This window comes from Strongylocentrotus purpuratus, unplaced genomic scaffold, assembly GCF_000002235.5.
Source record: "Strongylocentrotus purpuratus isolate Spur 01 unplaced genomic scaffold, Spur_5.0 spur5_scaffold_7, whole genome shotgun sequence".
Taxonomy (NCBI): domain Eukaryota; kingdom Metazoa; phylum Echinodermata; class Echinoidea; order Camarodonta; family Strongylocentrotidae; genus Strongylocentrotus; species Strongylocentrotus purpuratus.
In genome coordinates, this window is record NW_022145613.1 from 38,464,138 (window position 1) to 38,489,283 (window position 25,146).

At 37.1% G+C, this 25,146-nt stretch overlaps 2 protein-coding genes across 2 annotated transcripts in view; one reads left to right on the forward strand and one right to left on the reverse strand.

Moving 5' to 3' along the window:
* Window positions 1-3,961: 3,961 nt before the first annotated feature.
* LOC105436421 (homeobox protein Mohawk-like) lies at window positions 3,962-12,869 on the reverse strand. Its single transcript, XM_011680625.2, has 6 exons — window positions 12,294-12,869; window positions 10,360-10,528; window positions 9,461-9,656; window positions 8,126-8,611; window positions 7,685-7,757; window positions 3,962-6,814 (listed from the first exon to the last, which is right to left on the reverse strand). The coding sequence occupies exons 1-6, from the start codon at window positions 12,413-12,415 to the stop codon at window positions 6,727-6,729; spliced, it is 1,134 nt and encodes a 377-aa protein (XP_011678927.2). The 5' UTR covers window positions 12,416-12,869; the 3' UTR covers window positions 3,962-6,726.
* Window positions 12,870-17,117: 4,248 nt separating this feature from the next.
* LOC115919841 (MAGUK p55 subfamily member 6-like) overlaps window positions 17,118-25,146 on the forward strand; it is a 40,012-nt gene continuing 31,983 nt past the window's right edge. The window contains exon 1 of the mRNA XM_030974268.1: window positions 17,118-17,214. The gene's annotated coding sequence lies outside the window, so the exon portion shown is untranslated. The remainder of the gene's footprint in view (window positions 17,215-25,146) is intronic.

The following is a 25,146-nucleotide window of genomic DNA, read 5'->3' on the forward strand; positions in this document are numbered from 1 at the left end:
GACATGTTAGTACCTTTTATGGTTCAATCCTGCACCTTTAGGGGTGCAAACCGATGCAACAATAGCAGCACCTTTAGGGGTTAAATTCTGCACCCTTTAAGGAGGGTGCCAGATTGCACCTTTTAGGAGATAGTACCCTTAATGGTTCAATCCTGCTCCTATAGGGATGCAAACGGATGCAAAATCAGCACCTTTAGAGGTTCAATCCTGCACCCTTTAATAGGTGCAATCCTGCACCCATCATCGAGGAATACTCATGAAATTTGCTCGTACACAAATACATATTAAACATGCATGATGTTTCTTGGTTAGTAATCATTTTGCTAAAACGTGAATGTAATTGTAACATGATCAGACAAAATAATCTATTGGTTAATGATTGCCGAAGGAAAATACAAATCACAAAACATTTATTGATGTGCATTGTCACCGTCATAATTTGCTTAACAAATCATGATAAATGTATTTTTATGTGAACACGTGGTAAATAATCATGAATACGCATGCAATATGCAAACTTTTATTTTGCACCCTTTTTTGGTCGATAGGGTTCATTTTTGTGGGAAGGGTGCAAAATCTTATATTGCACCCTTTTTTGAACCCCTTTTCCTTCAATAGGGTTCATTTTTATGTAAAGGGTGCAAACTCTTATTTTGCACCCTTTTTTGCACCCTTTTTTCTTAGAGTGCATGAACGATGTCCCTGTCATGTTTTGTCATGAATGTTTCTTTTTTTAGGTTTGTTTGTAAATTTATAAGTAAATCTTTTAAATACTGTTCGGGGAACTATGCCACCACAAGGCCATTTGGCCTCTTTTAAAGTTCCCTATTTTCATTTTCATATTGCAAATGCTTTTTATTGTATATATCTTCGTATTGTTTTTATTGAAAATGGAATTGAATAAAATGAATTAAATTGAATTGAATACGCGAATTTGATGCCCAACGTATATGAGTGATCATGACGCATCATTAACGCAGGGCTGCGTCAACGACTACAGCGAACTTTGCCGCGCTCCAAATAAAGAGTGATAAATAAAACATACAAAAAGTTAATGCAAAAAAGGCTCTACAAACATTGTTTTGAAATAATCAGAGTATAAATTGCTTTCACATGGTTAATTCATGTAGCGACTTATTCCAAATTTTACTTTGTTCCTCTATATCTTTTAGTGTATTAATCGTAAAATGATGTTAATGGTGGTATGGTTGGTGAAAGGAAAATTGGTAGATGACAATCAAGGGGCCATTGCAATACATGATGTTTACCTGCATAAATGTGTCATTCAGAGTGGTTTTAACGTATTGTTGCAAGATAACAGATGATTGAAATATTTGACCAACTTTTTGTTTAAAGTTTTAACATGGATTTAAAAAAAAATGAATATAGAGTAGAAGGAAAAGATCACGATGATGTATGAATTTAATTTCACAATGACGGTTAGAAACATAATATATTTTCTTCCTTTTCTACAATCTGTTATGGGGCGATTGCAGACACTTGAAGTATAGTATAAGATTGAGATTGTGTTCTAACGGATATTTCTCAACCACTTTTAGTTTCTTAGTCGAATTCTTTGCTTCAACGATGGACCCAATAAACAGTGTTACCTAGGCCCTAAATCTGTGACGCAATAAACCTGGAATCATTGTCGCCAGAGCAAAATGATGGATAACATTCATGGATAGCAAAACATATTATTTTCCTACACCACAAAAAATAGAGAGATGCTCGCAACTACTGTGTTGTAAATTTATGATGAATACACTAAACTCGAAACTGCATATAGTTTTCGTATCCTCCGTCGGTTATATATATGTTTATCTATCACTGATCAATGTGATTCCCTCACGTTTCTGATTTTAGTAAACACATGCAGCTTAATTCAAGGAAGAAATTCTCTTAGATGTTTTTTTTTTGGTCAATTGTTCATGATCATGGCGGCTCAGGTACAGCCGGGGTAATTTAATTGTGTCAAACGCAGTAGAATATGTTTATAAAGTAAATGCGCTATATAATTTTTATAAATTGATATATTATTATTATTATTGTTTTTAATATTTTTAATAATTATTATCATTGATATTATCATTATGATCATTGTTGTTATTGTTATTAATATTATTATCAGTACTGTCATTAATATTATTATTATCATTACTATTATTTCTATTGGTATTATTATTATATACTTTTACGAAAAAACTCATACCATTCTTAAATGAAGCCAAATAATGACTGCATGCAGATCACATGAAACTCCGGAGTGTTGGCTCAGTCAGTAGAGCGTCCGCCTCACAACCGGGAGGTCGTGGGTTCGAACCCCGGCCGCGTCATACCAAAAGACGTTAAAAGATGGGAGTTGTTGCTACCCTGTTTGGCGTTCAACAATATTGGATAGAGCAACGTCGATCTGGCGCTGCTCAGTGGCTGCCGGGCTCACGATCAATTGGGCAAAAAGAATTTCCGTTTCGGTTTAATAAAATTTGGAGTGGACTATTAGGCTATTATTATTATTATTATTATTATTATTATTAAATGATCACCCTCTGACATCATGCGTGAGTCTTGGGTTCTGTAAAGGTTGCATTTTTAGATTTCATTATTTTCTTATTCGTAACTTATTGCTGAATTGTTTTTACTCATTTTTTTACTCTTTTAAAACATTTTGAAAGATCTTGCCCAAAGTATAATGTAATGATAAATGTATATGTATATGTATTAATATGAGATAATGTAGGCCTATATTAGTGTCTGATTTTTTTATTCACATTGACTTCGTGCCACTTGAATATCACCTTGATAATTAATTGTTGCTATATAATTGTTATCCTATTATGTTTTCTGATGTAATGAGAAGAGCACGACGACAAAGGGAGACAATGTATGATTTATAATTATACAAACAGATGAGCAATTATTTTGTTATGGCTCGTGGTAAGTTTCATGTGATCCTGTCTATTCGTTAATAAATATACAGAAATATCATGAAAATTATCGGAGTTGTATTTTGTTTTCATGTTTAAAATACCGTTCCGTTTCATTCAAAGCCCCTCTTCACGCATTCCCTTTTCTTTGTCTGTCACTCTCTTTCTCTCTCTCTCTCTCTTCTTCTATCCCTCCTCCCTCCCCCTTTTCTATCTGGCTCTCACTCCCTCTCTTACTTCTTATTTCCCTTCTCTCTCTCTCATTCTCTTTCTCATCCGCTCTCTCTCTCTTTCTCTCTCTCTCTCTCTCTCTCTCTGTCTCTCTCCACGACTATACTTTAAAGGGATAGTTGAGTTCTTGTTTAAAACCACAAATGCTTTCAAAGTGCATGGATTTTGCTCTTATTCTAATTTATGACATTTCTAATATTTTCTAGTGCCCTAATAGGACCTAAACTTAATATGAAGGTAATTATGAAGGTACTTTTAGACCGCAATATGTGTGAAATTTAGATTAAATACGATCATACCAATTCAGCTCCACTTAAAAAAATTACGGTGACACGAACCGGCTGGTTGTGCGTATTGTAACCAACACGAAAAAGCCAACAAAAAGCCAACGTTGGCATTGGCTGGAATAAAACGTATAAGGCGCCATCCTGTTTTTTGAACAGCTGGTTAAATAAGTGTCGAATATTTGTGGTGCTTTCAAATTTGAAACTCAGTTTTTTTCATTATCTCACAACAAATATTTGTGTAGCGCCCTCTGCAACAAAACTCAACTATCCCTTTAATTTTCCCACTCTCTTTTCGTTTTATCACTCTCCATAATATATCATTCATAACACCATTAATAATGATAATCTCCCTTTCTCATGTTTTTCTCACATCCCATGCTTTGTCCATGTATTTGCCTAATCATTTCGGACAACTAGTTCAAGAATCAATGGACAGTCACAAATGTAGAAAAAAAACAATGCCTTTATAATACAAGAGTAACAAGACATTATAAATATCTAACGGGGACACAGTGATTCTCGATAATAATATATATAGATTTATATATATCTACCATGTGGTAGTCGTATACAAAAATGAAAAGTAGGTTTGAAAAAGAACACTAAATTAACGCAAAGAAACTTTTTTTAAATGTCAAACGTTTAAACTAACGATATTCATGCTAATATCAAAGAGAATTACATTGGGTTCTGGTAAAGGAGAAAGTAATTTGTGAGCTTTTTAATTCTATTTATGTTACCGCGTGGAAGAGTATCATATTGGAAATATCTCCAGAAAGAAATTGTTTTTCTAATGCCCTCATATTTAAAAGATGAAAGATATAACTGAAATATTTGGACCAAACTTGAACTATATTTGTGGGGTGCGCCTGTAATCCAGCAGTTACAAACTGATTCAGCCAAGGACGCAGGTTCACAACTGAGTGACGTCTTTCGGATGGTGACGTTTAAAGGTCGGTCCCCAGACCTAAATAATCGTATCTGATTGATACACGTCTGTAAAAACCCAATACACACTATGCACATTTCTGTGTAACGTCATGTGACCTTCATCACAACTGACTCGTTTTAAAAAAAAAAAATCAGTTTGAAGATTCAAAAATCTCTTACGGGCTACATATTCAGCCTTTCCCAATCGCTTGACGTATAGACAGTGACACAGTGTCACAATATAACCGCGGGACCAGAACTCAACTTCATCTTTATAAGCCACAACATGAGAGAAAGCTTGACAGATTGTATAAACGATAGAAAGGACGTTAAAACGCTTGATCTCTGGAAAGTAAGATATGCCACATGTAGTAGGAAAGCACCACTTATGTTCACCTGAGCAATGTATATATCACATTATGACATTGTGCTAAAGCCAAAATGAATGGCAACAAGTTTTTTCTGTTTTTTTTTTTTATCGTAGTAACTTTATATCTGCAATGTCATATGCAACCCAGAAAACATGTCTACTGAAAAAAATCAATTTACACTACTAAAGAAAACCTTGGAGTATTGAAGTAAAAATCGAAATGTAAGAAACAGGGTAAAACAAAACTTTAAAAGTGTTACATTATGTACATCAACAAAGTCCATGAAATGGAAATAATCCCTTTGGCAAGTAATCTTTAAGAATATTATAAAGGAAATAAAAACATAAAGACATTTGAAAACAACCAATAACAAAGATGAATCTAAAAACGCTGACATAAAAGGAGATTTTTCGTAATATTTGGCATCCTGGCATCTCATTTCTTAAACCTACTCTATTCTAAGTGGTATGTTTCCAAGCTATGCTTACAGCACTACTGGCCATTTAAAAATAGCACATTGATTAAATGTAGCTGTCTTTCCAAGGTCGACAATTTAACAAATATATACAGTACTAGTTTATGTCTTCCTTCGCAAATTGATCAAACAGTGCTGTGATCTTACATTATTTGTTCATGGACAGTAGAGGGAGGTATTTCAGAATACGTCTTCAGCAAAACCGAATACATATCCCCCAGAAAAGTAGCCATGAAACTTTTTCTGGTGCATGGGTAGAAAAATGGCATTCGCAATCAATAGTGCATAGTCGCCCAATTTCACGCCATGCTGTTTGGTGAGAAAACTTGTCTTTGAATGTCTTCCTGCAAGACTTATTGCATATCCTTTGATACTGAGTTCATGAAAATTTGCGGCATTGTCACGGAGTTACGCGACGCTTTTATGACACCAGGTCCGAGCCCGCAAAATGAGATTCTTTGTATATTACGTGCAAACCGATGGAAAAGTGTATTTATGAACATAGACGATTTATTATCAAAGTGTGACACATAATATTAACGCTCTATTATTTGACACAATAACTTTTAAAACAAATAAAAGAGGCGGGAAATTCTAGCCGGAATTTATTAATTTCACTTTTATGTCACACCAGACACCTGTCCAATCACAAGTCGCGTTTCATTTAAAAACCTTTGAATTCAGTATTCATAACCCTAGTGGCAGCAAGACAACTGTTCGAGGTCCTTTCCTAACGATGATTTCCCTTACGCTTCCCTGTACTCATAATAATATCCTTTGAAAAACAGATAACATATATCGCCGTCTCTTTCAATGATTTTCCCATAATGGTAGAAGTCCATAGCTAATTCAGCAATATCTACCATGGAACTTTAATCGATGTCCAAGTAAAACCATATATTTTTTGTTGATACCGTTTTAGGCATCTTCATAGATGAATCACACCGTCACACAATTTCGTATAGTGATAATAGCTCACTTGTTTCTGTTTTCATGTTACATTGACAAATTATATTCAATGCCCTAATCGGGTAAACAAAATCATTTGAAATATATTTCTGTCATAAACTTCCCTTGTAGCGTCCGCAATAAGATAACAACTCCGGATCCGTGTTTTGTTTTTTGTGTGTGTCATATAAAAATAACCACACATGTTCCACATTAAACAACATGTAGTTCGAAAGACAGATCGCTTATGTTCCCTAGACGAGCCTGAGATGAAGATAATTCAAGCTCTAATCCTGCAAAGACAATCATTTAACTCCTGTCACAAACTTCCCTTGCAGCGGCCCGATGACTAGAATTTAGCGGAAAGTAGATTACACTGCAGGTTTACGATTTTGGAATCTTCAAAACGACTGTCTATGGTTCTTTCTACTTCACAGGACAGGACTGTTCCTTGTTTTGGAAATATAGCATTCATCCATCTTAACTATACTCCAAATGACCACCTGTGATTCTTCGAGACCATCTTATTCTTGAGTTCTATTCTTCACCCGTCTCGGCTATTTACCTTGTTGACGAGAGCGCGCCATGTTGGTCAGAGCGACCGCTGCTACGATCTCCTGCCAGTAAGTCTCCTCATCCTCCTCGCTAGGTAACACAAATGAAATCAAAATCAACAATAATGAGAGAGAAATGAAAGAGAAATGATAACGAAGAACAATCGTGATTGAGAAAGTGAGATGGCCCAGTCGGTAAGGTCTCCGATTGTAAAATTAAGGGGTGCAGTTTCGACTCCAACAATAATTAGCAGATAACTGATAACTACACTGTGTATCATTGTGAAGGAGGCTAGGGAACATAGGATGAGACAAGAATGTGTTCAAATATTATTCGTCGGCGTCATTTTGAACCGACGGTTCCGTCAAATACATGTATAGTGTACGAATTTGTCGATTCAAAATAACGCCGACGAATTTTAACGAAAAACAATTAGGAAGTGTTCAATATAAAACGGTTTACTTAATTATGCTAAGATCCACACTGATAGGTTTTAATGATTATGAGTAGATAGTTTTCGAAACGCTAGCAAAATAACTTATGCTCGTTGCATTGAGGGATATCATTTCGATTGCGTCATACGCCAGTTACTTCAAAGCAATGTATACGCTCGTCATTTTAGATTCACTTTTAGTACATTAACACCATCTTGTGACGCATCCGACTCGCTGGTCAGCCCCGCTTCAGTAAATGACGCCTCCAGTTTTGTACAACACAATAGAGCGCTTTCGCACACACGACGGAAGCAAAGACGACGGGGGAATTACGGGATACAGCTCTTCCGTCGTGTTTAGGGAACGAACGCTATCATGGCCGCGTACGGTCGTGAAAATCAACAGGACGGAGAAAATTCTGGTTCGCGCATGCCCAGATTGTTCGAATTACCGTCGTGTTTGCCTACGTCGTGTTTGCGAAAGCGCGCTAATAACACACAAGGACAGAACATGGAGAATATCTTACTTCTTAAAATCTGTACTCTTTGTGTCCTTGAGGAAAGAGGTCCAATCATTGGAGGATGAAGATAAGGAGTAATCTGAGAAGAGAAAACATTGCATTATACTCAATACTAGATATGCCAGATTGAGGGGCGAAATCATCCAACCTCGGGGTCAAATGCTTCATAATTAGTTTGCGCTATGATTTAACATTCTTTGGTGAAATAATTGCATAATCACATTGGTGCATTAGATGGTCCCACAACATTCAGGAAATATATTTTTCATCAGAATTTCGTTAATACCTATATAAGTAGTGATTGATATTAACGTTTTGTATGACTGTGTTACTTATCATTTCTTTGTGGGAGGACCGTGAATTAATAGTGAAGCAATTTACAATTCGTATATCCTGCCACTTTAAGAGAAGCCAGACTAAGGGAGGTCCTGAAGAAAGAGGTCTAACCTTCAGAGCAGTGTCTTTGGCGATAGCTTCCAATGCTCGAAGACATCGTAGTTTCTGGTGACGTTGACATGCGTTCATACTCGTGAGAGTTAACTGACCCTGATGCTCGAAACTTCGACCATTCTTGACCAGTAAGTCTCCCAGCGGTACGGTCCGTGTAATTCGGCAGGTTCAAAGAGTTCTCTTCCGGCAAGAGCGTGTGTGAGCTATCCATGGAGGCAGCGACTGTGGATGCCTCAGCCTGCCGCTGCTGAGCATGGTTATAAGTATCATTGAGGTAGCGTTGCATGATGCTATGTTTGTACTTGTGAGTTGGTAAGGATTGTCCTTGGTGGTCGCTGTGAGATGCGATGTGAGGTACTGATGATAGTGGATGTGGTGAACAAATTCCTGGATGTGTAGCGTTATGGACATTGTGGTTGGCGCCCTGCAGTTCGTTAGTAGACGTCGTGACGTCCTGGGCATAGTTTACAGTGCTGCTATCATCTGTCAATTGAAAAATGTATCGTTGACAATAAAATAAACGTACATGACAGACATGGCAGATGTAAAACAAACGTTTAGATAATTTGAAACCATAACAAGGCACCTAGAAAGAAGGTGATTGATACAATCCCCTAACGCCTCCCAAGATAACAACCTTCTAACCTTACAGTAGTGATACCAAGATAGATGTCCAGACATATCATGCCAGTCGGCTAGAATTTCATTTCAAAAGTACATTGAACAAAAATGATACCCCCGTCACACCGCCGAACCCACTCAAAACTGACTTCAAACCGATCAAATCTTGGTCATTATGGGATTTTTTTTGAGGCCTTTTGTTTGCTGACTTTGGTGTCGGTCTTGCCTGTGCTACTGTAAGTTTCATCTTCGGTTGTCACAGTGGATATTGAAAGAGGCATGAAGCATTCCTCTTTGAAGCATCGTAACATTTTACAAAGAATTGCCACTCCAATCTGAGGACGTCAGTAATCTCTCTTCAAATGGTAGACCTATACTGAAAATCCCCAGTGTGCTCCAAATGATAGATGGGTAGCCTAGAACATGATTGATTATGTATTCCAGATTCTTTTCACACTCATTGTTATCTGAGGGGTCCACAATTTACAAGCTCTGCTTTTCAGTGGACCTCTCCATTTCCTCAAAATATAAATGCAGTTAAATTTAAAAATTCAATTTTTGTCTTCCTCGTATAAATTACAATTAAGATTTGTTTATTACAAATGTAACTATGTTTTGTATACATTTTACATTGTATTCGTTATTATGTATTGTGTTTTGTTGGAAATGAAAAAATGAAAATGAAATGAAGAAAAAAAAACATCTCCTTACCAGACTCGAATCCATTGAATTCCTCCTCATCATCAAAGTCATCTCCTCCTGATGATTCCACAGAGCTGATGCTTAGCCTCTCAGCGTTACCAGTCACGTGTTTGTTGTACTTATGGATTCTCTTCTCCCACGACATCGCCGGGTCATGTACAGTGTTCTTCAGACGTCTGCGGGCGTTAGCGAACCAGTTGGACACCTACAGAAAGAAAGAGGACATTCATGCATCATCTGAGCATTTCTACTGAAGTTATAAAAGAATATGTGGTACCTCTGGCCATTATGTTTAGATTTACTTCTCAACTAATTTAGATATCTTGCAACATCGAAAATATTATTGTTGTCAGGGGCGTCGCTAACTCGCTATACTTTATTTAAGAAGGGGGAGGGATGGTGAAGGTCGCCGAAAATATTTCGATATGCAAAATATGAGGAGTCTTCAGATATCCTGATGAGCCGATAAAAATAATAACAATAATAATAATAATCCAAACGGTGCTTATAAAGTGCTTTCCATCGAAGTTTGTAAGCGCTATAACAAACGAAATACGACGAACAATCACCCCCCAAAAAATTAACAAATAAACCTACAAAATACAATACAAATAAAATATACATAATTTGTTTTTTCACAGAGTAAGTTAATCATCAAAAGAGGTTTGAATGAATGTGTGTTAAGATAAGTTTTGATACAAGACTCAAGAGAAAGTTGGGCGTATAAAATTCAATGTTCCTAAAGAAAACATACGATTTGCCGACAGTTGACAAGGCTTTAGAAGTTTTGGAACCCCCGAAGTCTCACTCCACCACCCCCCCCCCCCCACCCTCTCCCGTTCCCTCCAGCAATATGCCCCTGTGCCTTTTGACTTTACTATAACATGAGCAAGTTCAGAGAGTAATACCTGAACAAGGGTCATGGTAGATTCCATTGATAGAAGTAGCTTCTCTTTTCTATTCGGGTATGGGTAGTCTTTGTGATGATACAACCATTGTTTGAGAGGTCGAGCCATACTCTTCATTGTTTGTCGCTTGTGGCGCACTTTCTCTGCCATTGGTGTCGGATATCTTCTCCTGCAAGTTAGAGAGAGAGATAGAGAGAAATATATAAAATTCAATAAAAGACAATTATGATAAAAAATGTTATTTTGTCATTACTCATTACAACACACTCAATAACTAATATGAGACATTTAAAATGCCCGAACATGAGGGGCCAGACAGTATTATTTTCAAATTCTCCGATTCTGACCGCGAACTCTAAGTTCTAATGCAAGATATCTTGAGACTCGAGGGGTCATCCACCTCCCAAACCATTGTCTTCAAAATCCATGCGGATTCACGCACTGCTTGAACAAAATCTTCATTCGTGTATATTGTGATATTTTACAGCTTGCAAAATTAACGACAAAAAATAAATAAATATAACACCAAACAAAACAAAAAGGTTCTTAAGATGTTCCACTTTGCCGCCTGACCTAGATAAAAGCGGATTCTATCTTTTAATTCGAAGACAGACTATACACGGACATGATTGTAAACAGGAAGAAGATCGTAACTATGCTCTAAAGAAGTCGATTGTTTATTTTACTCGCTCACACAACAAGGGTAAATACTAAAGAGGCCTATTAAAATACATTATTAGAACAAGTAATAACTTTATCATATTTTAAATCAGAAATAAGACGTGCTAAAAAATGATGACATGTGAAATGTTCTATTCTCCCCCAACGTGTCAAGAAGGAATGCTTACAGCTATCCCAGTGAGACTATTATCCTTGACTGAGTTTGAAGGGAGACTGACGTGGTACAGGTCATTTTCAGAAGATCCATCATTCCTTGGCCTGGCTTTTATCTCTTATCGCAGAAAAGCAGTTCGTTTGACACCGCTCTCACTTGACATGGTCCAAGTTATCAAAGATACTCTGATGGTCTTATGGGTTGCACATTTAGACCACGGACTACTTCGTTTTCAAACATGCGAGCTGGAGAACTGGTATTTGGTAATGGACCAGTAACTTCTATCGCAATTGGGGTGTAAGACGAATTTCTGAAGTGATTATGTTATCATTCTGGGCATAGAAGTAGGTCTATGTTTTGGGTAACTATTCTCTACCGGGTTGGTCAATGAGGTTTGAAAACAAAATTTATTTGAATGGCTAATAAATAAAGGCTCTAGGCTATAGCATATATTGTGTTCTACTTAAATAAACTAAACCAGTGAAGATGAGTAGTTGTAAATAACTTCAACTAACTTAACTAAGCTAGCAATTAGCAAATGATAAATACAATTATTATGGTATAATACTAGATAGTATTAATGTTATTTATTGGGCAGAATGCCTTCTTAAACATGCAAGGATCGAACCTGGGAGTCTGGGACCTCTCGCAATATGATAGCTAGTGAAGCTGAAGAGCATCGAGTTCAACCATGTAAACCAATATTCATGTAGTATTAATTAATAAGTATAGACCTATACACCAATTACAATGACAAGTGGATGATACGATCAAACGTAATATAATTCTAGGTCATGTTCATTACCGTGGATCTATCAATTTCAATTTCAATTCAATTTCAATTTATTTCTCCACAAATGCAAAACATATACTTTATAGGGAGATACATAAAATAAAATGACATACAATACAATAATAGAACATATACATCATATATAAAACGACTACATGCAGTTGGAGCAATGTATGTTTTAAAACGAAGAAAAAAAATCATCAAATGTGGAAGGGGTAGTCCAAAAAAAATTATTTGTCGAGGACTACCCCCAAAACCTCTATCTAGTTTATGTACACCATGTATACTCAATGTAATAATACTTACCCGATTCGAGCCTTCATCCTCAAGTTATGTGTTTGACACAAATCTATTCTTCCTGCTGTCTTTTCATTCGTATCCACATGATCCTGGTCGCATGACTTCTCAATGTCCTGTACAGTTTCCATGGCAAAGCTCTTGTTTTCCGCAGACAACCAAGTTTCTTGAGCAATTAATCTATTACTACTGTTTATTGGCGAGAAATTGAGTTAACAGAGTAATTGCCACAAGCGGCAAGGAGGAGCTCAGAGAAACAACCAACGATTATAAAGAGACACAGACAAAGAAATACAACTTGGTTTGAAGACAACCTGCACTACTCATGTATTTCGTCGAACTTCTCGATGGAAAATAGTTCTTGGAACCAGATTAGTTGGTAAACACCATCTCAACTCCAGCTTCTGTGTGAAATGCTTGTAGGGGGCACTGACTCCAGCGCGGATACACAGATTGCTATTGTGTGATGTGTGAGTGACTCATGTTTCTCTCCAAACACACACACAATGAGAGTCTAGTGACACTTGCGTCAACTCCAACAACCAACTTCAGACAAATCGGGGCAAATAGAGGTCAACTTTCTCCCTATTTTCCTCTAAAACTGACAAACTTTTCTCCAAAAGAGATACATATCTTATATTTTCCACTTTATATTTTCTATATAATTATCACGGTGATAGTGACAAAAGTAGCATTATAAAGACAAGAATCGCGAAAACATGAAATCGTGTTCGGCAGCACTGGGAAGGATCACAACTATTTTGGTTTTGCGGTGAGCAGACGGTCACATTCCGATGCGCTTGTTCATAAGTGCCGTTGTGCTACAGTATAATTTTGACACGCGTGATTGCGTACCAAAGCATTCTGATGACAAAAATAATATCCCTAGTCGTAGGTTTTGTTTGATTTTTAAGCCGACGGTGAAGAGGGGGGGGGGGGGGGGGGGGTGGGGGGAGTCAAATCAATAAAGCTTTTAAAGTTTTTTGGGTTGTATTACCCTCTCCCCCCTCTCTCTCTTTGCCTTTCTCTTTGTTATACTTGTCCATACAAAATACAAATATTAACTCGTCGACAATACTTTGTTCCTGTTGACCGTCGCGATCTAAATCTATATTCCTTGAAAAAGATTTCCCACTCCGCCCCCCCCCCCCCCCCAATAAAAAGGGGTCCATATGGTAGGTCTCAACTGCTAAATTATCGTGTTGTTCCTGAACAAAATGTTGAGAAGAAGAAAGAAACACTCCCTTCAGGTATATTAGCATTCATTGCTGTTAGCACTTAATTTCAGGCTACTTGTGGTCATTGTATCTATCGACACTAGCACTGATCCTCATTTTTTGGCGAGGTGCAGGAGAAATTTAAATGGCCATGCATGTATAAACATAAATCATGTCGTCACAAGTGGAGGAAGGGTGGGCGCTATATTAGTCTCACTTGCAGACTCTTTATTGTCAAATTCATTCTTACTCGGATAGAAATGTCATGAAATTACTACAAATACAACATCACCCAATAATTCTTTTTGAACGAAACATGAATGAACATCAATATACATACAGTATTATCAAATTGTATCTTATTATTTGTGTAAAATAATATAATAATATAAATAACTTAAGTTTAGCCAAATAGACTAGAAATTGTCAACAAACTGCATGGGGAAACTTTGCAGGTTTTCTTCCAATATAAACAAACGTGTTTAATCACTGTATTTAGGGCAGACATTATCTCATCAGTGCTCACCTCCCATGTCGCCTAACGAATGGCTTAAAGCTAGGGATTCAAATTCATATTAATGTTAATTAAAACAATGAAGGGATTCCTTTTCAATTCAGGCATCGTAGGCCTACTTATATACCTTTTTTCTCGTCTTTCATCATCATCATCACCATCAGTCTCATCAGATCTCAGTTTCGTCTCTCTCTCAGTCTCTCTCAGTCTCTCTCTCTCTCTTTCTCTTTCTCTTTCTCTTTCCCTCTGCATTATATTCGACTTAACTCGACGACCAACTTGAACCCGATCATCATGCCGATAGAGACGATGTTGACGACAATCCATTTATATGTTAGTCGAGTATAACTATAAACCAGTGCACTTTGACAATCCAAATGAAAAAGTGGATAGGGTTGATTGAACATTATTCCGAAATTTTGAGCAAAGTGATGACTTTTTGTCGTATAAAATCATGTTCTAGTCTAATTGTTTGTATAAAAAAAGAGACTTTAATCATCAATCTATATTGATTATTTTGTCGTACAATACTACAAATCCGACGGTATTCTTTAAAGGTATGCCATTTATCTTTCTTTAGTGTAAATGGAAGTGGAAAGTTGGACAGTGCCCGGTGCAAATCAAATGACAATGCTGGAGAAACTAAAAGTTTCACTTAGGTAAAATAATATTTATATGCCGAAATAATCATGTTTCATACCCATGAATCTATTAACTGCGTTCAATAGGCCTATTTTGGTGGTACTGGTAGAAATATGTATACTTCTTCGAAGATTTTGTTGTAGTCCTACTTTTAAAAATACCTAACACTTTTTGAAAGAAGAAGGATTTTTCGTTCACATCAGTCTGTTCTATTTCACAATAATTAAGTGGCAGTGTGCGAGGGTTTTATTTAGAATGTAAAAAAGGAGTCCCCGAAAGTTTATAAGAAAAGATATCGAGGTTTAAATTGTAAGAGGAAAAACAATGTATATCTTAAGCAAATATGATAATATGGTTTTTCGTATTAAATGTGGTGCAAATCACCAAGTATAGGTAAGAACTCTTTTTTGGAGGAGCTCGCGCCATACAAATGCTGTGAATCGTCATCATCATAACTTGATCGTGGATCATCATAACTCGTGGATTAATTTTCAAGGGAAATCAGAGCCATCTTGTTTTTCATAACTTTGGGGACTTTCTACAAGTATTCATTTTTTAAATAGAAGTTGTTTCTTCAATGAAAAATTGTGAGGAAAATTCTTACTTTCACATGGAAATGTAAAAATGTGCATATTCTGAGCAAGAAGTTACTGTTCTGAGTAGGCGTTTGGAGCTATAAGATGAGTGATGCAGCATTGGAAGATATCTGCCTTATGCGTACTCGACTATAGCGAGAACAGTCCCTCTATTGTATGTCCCAAAACTCTCTAATCACCTGTTACTTATCTCACTTCAAATAAACTCTCACCTATTCATCTTTTCTGGTTTCCTTCAGGATTGGGTGGTATGGTCATTATCAAATATGATTACACCTTTTAAATACCCCTAGTCGAGAGAAAGGACTTGTAATCACTCAATATCAACTCCCGGTGTCAACTGCGCGCTAAAAAGGTATAATGTTTCGTTTTCATTAATTACATATCATTTTATCTTCATGTTTCTCTTTTTTGTCTTATATCAAATTATTAAATTGATATCAAGAATATTTTCAATAATTCATTAATTCAAATAACATTTACTGGTGCCAGTAACTTTCTTTTTCAATTGCTTCCATTAATTTTGTCATTAAGTTATTATCAGAATTTTTTAAATATTATCATAATTTGTATCACTATCGTCGTTAATGATATTTTTATTGATTAACATTAATTCGATTTCTTGTACTTTGTACAGTATTAAATTGACAAATTCAAACTGATTGTAAACTTCTCCAATACCCCACTGTGGGAGACATGATATTAAATTGGCATTGTCTTTGTCACTGAGCAAATGTGAAATGGCGGGGTCTTTTTACTCTATTTCTGACATTACAAAGCCCTAAAGCCAATTTTGATTCCGTTATCACATATTGTGGAACCATTAAGGAATTATTAAATCCTTGGTGGAACATTGAATATAAGCATACAATAGGCCCTTTATTAGCTCGTTGAACAAATTATTTTATTCTTCAAAAGAAAACGGTTTCTTCACCTGAACTGCACTGGAATGGCATAAGTCCGCGGAGACTAAATAAAATAATAATTACAATTTAAATAATCATCAGCAAAATGATGGTAGACGAAATGGGTACTAGACGAACTGGAATTAGATCAACTGGTTATTAGACTAAATGAACAATAGACCAAATGGGTATAGTAGACTAATTGGAGATAGATATTAGGCCAATTGACTATTAGGCCTAAAATAAAAACTTGTTGTATTGCCATTTGCGAATCGGCGACCCAAAAATCTAAAAAATCTACGGTCGGCATTTTAGTTTAATTTTTTTTTTTTAACCGTTTTTAAGAATTTATTTTTTTAATGAATACAAAAATATGTATTTCGTTTGTTTAAATGGGATATAAATGCATAAAATCTAATCATTCCCAAATTTTCACTCGTCTTCTGCCCTAGTTTCAAAATCCTACTAGCGTAAACATGCAAGTAGACCCCGGCCTCTTGTACGTGTTTATAGTTTATACCATTGACTGCACCAGCTAGAAAACTGAGAAATACATCCAAAACTAAAAAATATCGTCCCAAAGACGGCGACAAAAAAAAAAGTTTAAAAAAAAAAATCTTTTCCGACCGACCGACCCAGGTTTTGGCACCTAAAGGGCAATACAACAAGTTTTTATTTTAGGCCTTAGCCTAAATAGTCATTAGACCAAGTGAAAATTAGTAGACGAAATGAATATTGGGTCATGTGGATAGTAGAGGGGCTGAGACTTTGGGAGCTAGTTGACCAAACTGCAATTCATGTAAAGTGCGTCCCAGAAAAAAACATAACGAGAACAAATTATTATTGTGATCTGAGCTGTATAAGGTGGTTCTTGGAGATACTTGTCTCCTTTTCGGAAAGAAAGTTTCATGCTAGCTAGCTCATTTTTACACCTACTTATTTTTGTGATTACGCCCTCACGCGTCGCACTATCTACTGGTAACAAATTTTGAAGTGAAGCTCATCGTAATATTGCATTAATTTGAGATTCCTGGCTTGTGGACGATGCAGGATAAGGTAAGTTCAGGAAATTCATATATCGTCACATTTAGATATAATTTTTTTAGCATTTTTCCCCTTTGGAAAGGTCTTAAATTTAGTTGTAGAGTCTATATCATCCAGGTATCGTTGCTGCAGTAGCAGCCGCATAGACCCAGTGCAGCGCGTCCATCCTTGCGAAGAGATCTCCCCGCAAGGGACGGCTAAATTTGGAGCCGGGCTATGGCTTTGCCTAAAGCCCCAGTCCCATATAAAGCCGGACCAGCACGGACGAGCACGGACCACTCCGGACCATCCCGGACCATGGTCTGGGTGATCCGGGATGGTCCGGGATGTTTTGTTCAAAAAAAGTGTGATGCTTTTAAGCTACAGTCCCATAGAGTAGTGGCTCTGGTCTGCGGCCGATCGGCGGGAACTGCCGATTCTATTTTTATTGGAATACTCACAGAATACTTCAATACCCTCAATAAAGAGTCCATATAGACCTACTTACTTATTAAATAGAAGTCACAAATAACCTAACTGACCCACAGCGTGGTCAGCATTGACCACGTTTCGAAATGCTTCGAGTTCCCCGGTTTGCGGGCACGCATTACCGGTTTGCGGCACGCGTACGTCACAAAGCTTTATGCGCTACGTCACGATGAAAGCATGTACCAATTTACTACGGGTAACCCAAATTCTCATGTTTATCTGTTGCTACGGTAAATTTGTCAAGTTTTAAACAATTTCACCTTTTCCTCGAATGGATCATCCCATCCGGGGGTAAGTACTACTAGAAACTATCGGGTCATAGCTGGTACACACATCAGCACACATACCATCATACACGATCCCGCATGTTATGTGTGTATTAACACCCCCCGCCGCAAACCAGAAAAAACACGTAATTACGTGCCGGTTTGCGGCCACCCCATGCAACTGGCCATGCGGTGGCACAATCAAAATATCTGCGATAGGAGACAGACCACAGCCATCATACTTCCACAAAAACATCAAATTTCACCTCCAATCGGACAAATATCGGACAAATAGAGCTACAATATTGATCTAGTCATGCCTCGATCTCTTAACTTAAAAGTTAGCACCTGCTGGAATTTTCATCGGCGGCTGGTGCCGTAGATTTCCAACATCGCTGACGGATACTCCGTACCGACAGGAGCACCTGCTACGGACGTTTTCGGCAAAGCAGAACTTACCGTGGAATCCACGGTAGGTTTCAATGATTATTATCGAGTCATATTCATTTTATTTTTAAAACAAATACCCCTGGCCGCAAACCGGGCGATGCCGCAAACTGGAGACTCTACTCTATATGTCCCGGACCGTCCCGGACCATCCCGGACCCCATCCGGGGTGATCCGGGATTCGGTCCGTGTTGACACCGTGTTGGCACCGGGGTGGTCCTGGGTGGTCCTGGATGGTCCTGGATGGTCCTGGGCGGTCAATAACTCACTCCCGGACTGCCACGGATCAACACGGACCGCCCCGGCGCCACTACGGATGACCCCGGACCCAGCACGGTGGCTACACGGATCACCCCGGATCAAACTATTGTCCCGGACCGTCCCGGACCACCCCGGCAGTTTTTGACCGTCAAAAACATCCGGGGTCGACTCCCGGACCGCCCAGGATCATCCAGGACCATCCAGGACCATCCAGGACCATCCAGGACCACCCCGGTGCCAACACGGTGTCAACACGGACCGAATCCCGGATCACCCCGGATGGGGTCCGGGATGGTCCGGGACGGTCCGGGACGTATATGGGACTGTAGCTTAACAACATGTGTAGGCCTACATCTACATGATCTACGTTGACCAAAATACCTTGCTAGACCGTTTGGTATCGCGACAAGTGTTTTGATCGTCACATCCAGTGTAAGTTTAAAATCACCCCTTTTTTCATAGTTTTTTATTATTTATTCGGTTTTTTAAATCAGATTTTAACTTTATAAAACGAAAATTGATAAAAACAAAAAGAAGAAGGAAGAAAACGATTTGCACAGCACAGGTAACAAAAAGATGATGTTGGATGTCTTGCCTCTTGGTCTTGCACCAGCAAGAGGAGTCACAGAGAGGTCCATGCTATAAGTATAACAGCCTTTTTCAACCTTTTTTTCGGTCACAGCACCCTTTTTAAAATGTAAGAAATGATAGACTAAGTTTCGCGTCGCTCAATTTCATACTCATCAAAGAAGATTTATTTTGCATCACCCTGGCACGGCACTTGTTAAGACTTAAGTGCTAAATACAAATTAATGTGGACATTTGTTTCTAATGTTGTGAGCGAGCCACTGATAATGATATTTCTTAAATGGTAAAAAAAATCTTTTTTAATCAAGTAGATCTAATCAACACACAAGATCTACCTGTAGATAAAATAATGTACATGTATTGTATTGTATTGTAGGCCTATTGTATTTATTAAACTTCATTGATGTATGAAAAAGGGGACAGACTCTGTAACACTATCTGTTACCAAAGTAGAAAAGGACCTAGGTGTCCTTGTAGATTCACAACTATCATTTAAAAATCACGTCTCCCAAACAGTTCTCAAAGCAAATCGAGTACTTGGAGTTATCCGTAGGACATTTATGTACCTAAATACTGACACTATGCCGTTTTTGTTTAAAGGCCTCGTTAGGCCCATATTAGAATACGGACAGGCCGCATGGTCCCCGTACAGACTAGGAGAACAGAGGATGTTGGAAAGCGTACAAAGACGTGCAACAAAGATTATTCCTGGCCTTAAAAATTTATCTTACCAGGAGCGCTTGACCAAACTCCAATTACCAACTCTTGTTCACAGGCGTAGAAGGGGGGACATGATCGATGTGTACAAGTACTTGAATGGCTTGTACAATGTGCAAGAGATTCCCTTTAAGTTGAGTACAGAAGATAGAACTCGAGGTCACTCTAGAAAACTAGAAAAGAAATATTCAAGACTAGATATCAGAAAATACTTTTTTAGCAATAGAGTCGTGGAGCTGTGGAACAGTCTCCCAGAAAATGTTGTGGCAGCTGGGTCAGTCAACTCATTCAAGAATAGACTGGATAGTCACTGGTCAAAGAACGCAAGCCTTCTGTATGAGCCGGTCTAGGTGTTGTCTGTGGTTTCATGTTTTACACAACCTCCTCCCTCCACAAATCGCAGTTCCCTGGAAGAATCCTGGATCGATGAACAGGCTTAGACCTATAACATCGTGTATTAAAGTAAAGTAAAGTAAGTAAGTAATATTCTGTTTATAATAAACATATAGTCTAATCACTTTACAATGTAATGTAACAATCAATATTCTGTTTGGGAACATATACATCATATAAGTCAATTTACAATGTAATGTAACATAATATTCTGTAAGATCTATACCGTATATAAATCAATTTACAATGCAGTGTGCAGTATGCGAGCACCTCAACAGCGAATAGACGTGAAATATGAAAATAATTTATTCTGTCAACTCGATATAAAAAAAATATGAGGATATTTGGGCACCTCATTCAGAATTAACCTGTTTATAAATGTTGCGAGTGAGGTATACATATAATTTTGATATGAAATATATAAGCTGTAAAAATGAAAGGTTATTTGGGTACCTCGGCTCGTTGCTCAAATATAGAGGTATTCAGGCAATTTGCACTGCCTGAAATCAGAATCCTGTCTTTAAATGTTGCAAGCGAGCAAGGAAGAACGATGGTATACTATCTTTGAAATTCTACTTCCACATGGAATTACATGTACATGGTGGTTGAATGGTGGTGGGTATTTTACCTGACTGCTAAGAAAGCATAAATGCTGCCTTGTAAGTAAGCAACCAGACGGCCGATGGCTTTAGGTCCTCTCTGAGGGACCTGGTAATGAGGGTTAATGCCTTACCAAAGGGCACTAGCGCATCGCCTTGGTTTCAAACCCGGGTCATTAGATTACGAGACCACTGCTCTACCATTACCAACTGAGCTATCGCGCCTCCCATACTATAGCGGTGTCTGGTATCTGGTTTCAAGAAATTTATTCAGAATACATCAAAATTTCTCTTGCTGTACATAAGAGGTGTCTTGTGGCACCCCGGTTAAAAAAATGCTTTCCTATGAATATGATATACAGCTCATGATATCTTAGGACTCCTTACTGGGCTAGTGCCCCAAACATGTTTTATAGTGGGTGCATTAATAGATGTGGAAGACGAGTTCGTTCCAAACTTTGATGGTCTTTGGGTGAAAAGTATGGTCATTGGGCCTGAGCCTAGTCAGACTCGGACTTCAAAGGTTCAAAAGTTGTGAAGGCCCAGGAATCGAGACCTCAAATTCATTGTATGGTACTTTATTATGGATAGCTCATGCTAAGGAGAAAATAAACATTTAAATACCTGAAGGATGAGACACTTACAAATGGAGATTTGAATTTGCGATTGATCATCAAACTCAGAAGCGAACTACTTCCATGTCTTTTATTCTAAAAATGAATATATTTCTATTTTTATTTGTAGAAAATAATTCTCATGTATACGAAACGGGAGAAATTGCTTGTTAACAAATATACAATCATAACATATAAGGAACAGTATGACTCTTGACTTGTTTTCATTATTCCTAGGGATTCTGCTTTATTGAATATTTAGTGGAAGAGCATTCCATAGAGATGGGGCTGTTGCTATAAAAGCCTTTTATCCTTGACGAGAGATCTACACTTTAGTTCTTTGCATTGTCTTTGATATGAAATGCCCGGGTTCACATGAATTGCTGGTTTACTAACATATGTTTTTTTCCTGGGGACTAGTGAGAAGTTATTATACATTAACCTGAACATTAGTAATGATTGAACTACAATACTTGTAATCTGGTCTTCATGCATTACATGTTGCTATGTCGGGCATGCTTTCAGGTTTTCAAGAACAACCTTTGTTTAAAAAGTATGTATAAAATTAGAATTTTTCAGTAAACTAGTCTTATTACTTTTAAGGGAGCTAACAAGCAATGAATGTCAAACTATAACCAACTTCCTGTATTGTGTCTTGCTTGATCATGTATGTTTGAATATTCATTGACTCCTAATAGTAGCTGCATGTACAGGCATGTACAGGTACATTTACATGGATATGTGGATTCATAAGTAATTTGTATACTTTAAAAATCCAAGATGCCTCATATAGCTAGCCTCATATGATTTGAACATAATGTAAGAACACATTATAATTACTTGCGTGCATTAGACCGTATGTGAATCAATTATCATATCCCTCATCTCCACATAAAGGCTTAATATGGGAACCACAGGTCTGGTTTAAGTGTGAAATGGCTTTATAAATTTATAAGCAAACAATTTATACTTTTGTTTGCAAATTTAAGTGAAATGAAGAAAAAAAATGAAAAGAAAAATACAGACCTGTTTAACATAAAGGTTGTTTCAGAATACATGTACACTGTATGTGTTTTTGATTGATTCCTACATGGCATCAATCAAATGAGAAATGCCTGTACCTTACTCAACACACCAAAGACATGACCTACAACCCTGCTCTCATATCCTGCAGTGCTGAAAAATGTTAATTGAAACTTGACTACATACCTGCTGTGAGCTATGTTTTCTCTCCCACCAAACCAGCCCCTCAGTTCAGATAGAAACCTAACTCTGTGTCTTGTTGGTCGGTGGGCAATTGATTTAGTTTTCCTTCATAACCCTCAAGACTAGGAATTAAAGAAACAAGTGGTTTCGTTTCCTGTCATTCTCTTGAAAGTCTTGACAACATAAGGTGCTTCAAATCCTTCAATAAATATGTTCTAAAGAATTATTGACAGCTAATCAAATACATGTCCATGTACGTGGATTGTAGTTTGTAGGAGTATGCTTTTTATATCAATGTTCCTTTATTTTTGTTTGCAATCCGTTATTGACAAGGTTGATAAATGAAATTTTTTCCAGATATTTTCAACTTATTTTGAGACAACAAAAATCCCAAATATAAATGTCTGTTAGATATTTTGTTTAATATCTATAAAAGTATGGCATATTTTTGTTATTATTATTTAATAGTTTAGATTTTTTTCAACCCATGATAGCAAAATATTTGTATAACCTTGTACAGTGTAAGAATATCCTTTGACATTGATTTCATTTTAGATATTGTCACCTCGAGTTTGACTCACCTAATGTACATGTAACCTAAATGACTAGGAGTCACTTCAAACAGTGATTTGGTTGAGTAGCTCTAATATGATAAATCTGGTTACTCATCCTAAGTAATCAAATCAATTTACCTCGTCAAATCCTCAAATTCACTGCATTTATTGAATTTACAGTCTGTCTGGCTGAATCATGATTGATTTTGCCATTAGTGTCAGGGTCCATTAGAATCTGTCACCAATGGTATCGACTTCATGAATCACACAATACTGCTAAACAAATCTTTTACATGTGTATGAAATCTTCATAGAGTGTTATTTATTTCCATATTGTGGGCATCAAGGCATAAGCTATGAATGAATGAAAGAATATATCATAATTTAGGAATTATTCAGACTTGTTCTCTCAATACTGGGGCTCCAATCTTGAGTACAAAATCAAGATAAAATTACCTTTACAATTTGAAAATGGCATCATCAATGAGTATAATGCTTGAGGAAACAAAAACAACTGTCTTTTTGAATGGAAGTCGGATAGACTCTCTGCTCATCAGCTTACTGAAAACATGGTGATGTCATTATTACTAGCGACACTGATGACATTTTTTGACATTTGATTTTTGCTGTACACTTCTAAACTGAGGAAGTTGTTCCCATGGTAATTGCATGTTCTTGCATGTGGATAGGGAACAATCACGATGAAGCTTTTTAACCGTCGACAGGTTTGCATTTTATATTTGCTGTGTAACCTAGACCCACTTACATGTTAATCAAATTGGTAATTACTCTGTTGTGTATATATTTAACATGTACATGTATGTACCGGGTATGCCTTTTTTTTAAAAATTGAGAATGAAATAAAGATTATTACTATTACATGCATTTTTAATTTCTGAGTTGCCCTACATGTATTTATATGATTATGCAGGTTGCATTTGTGTATGAATAGTATGATTTTGTGTAGATTATTAAAACTTTTTTAAATGGATCATAAACCATGAACATGTTAAAAATATGATTTTGTGCAATTAATGTAATGTACATGTACATGTTTCATGAATTGTAAAATGCTGCAAATTGTTTTAGATACAACTTTTGAGATTCATAGCTTCACAAAACCAAACATACATTTATCTTCTTTTTTTTTCGGGGGGGGGGGGGGGGTGGTACTGAATAGAGAATTGGGACATGGAGGGGAATGAAGATTACATGTGATACCATTTTCTTGTTTTCTCTTGACAACCAACACGTGCCTACATGTACATGTACATTTATATAAAGCAAAGTAATTATAGCTGTTCCCCCCCCCCACCTCTCTCTCTCTCTCTCTCTCTCTCTCTCTCTCTCTCTCTCTATCTCTTTCTCTTTCTCTCTATCTCTCTCTCTCTTTCATTCATTTTGACCTTTGAAATCAGTCTATGGTTATCACAGTACTCATATACACATGAAATAGTCCACCATAAAACTGCCTTTGTCTTTGTTTTTTTCAATGCAAAATGAATTACAAAAAACCTGTATGCATGTCAATCAAAGTAGAGTGTTCTAAAAACATGTACCGTAACAACATGTGGATCACCATGCAAGCTTTCCATCTCATAGTAATCTATGAAGATGTAACACTGGGCCTAAGTGGTTGGCATCCATGTGAGAATGAATATTTGCTCCTTTTATTGTTATCAGATACCAGATGAATACTGTTACCATGGTAACTACGGCTGCAGATGTCTGATAATGGGAGTACCGTTGTCGTCGACAGTCTCGAATCCAAACATAAGAACGTGTCGTGTGTTGAGAACCAGAAGAGTGTCAATACGAGTTTACGCCCTTC

Excerpts from the sequence above, each read along its gene's own strand:
- LOC105436421 (XM_011680625.2), bottom strand. The coding sequence starts at position 12,415 with ATGGAAACTGTACAGGACATTGAGAAGTCATGCGACCAGGATCATGTG. Across the intron at positions 10,529-12,293 it reads AGGATGAAGGCTCGAATCGG|GAGAAGATATCCGACACCAA; the intron begins GTAAGTATTATT and ends TCTAACTTGCAG. Across the intron at positions 9,657-10,359 it reads CTACCATGACCCTTGTTCAG|GTGTCCAACTGGTTCGCTAA; the intron begins GTATTACTCTCT and ends TTCTTTCTGTAG.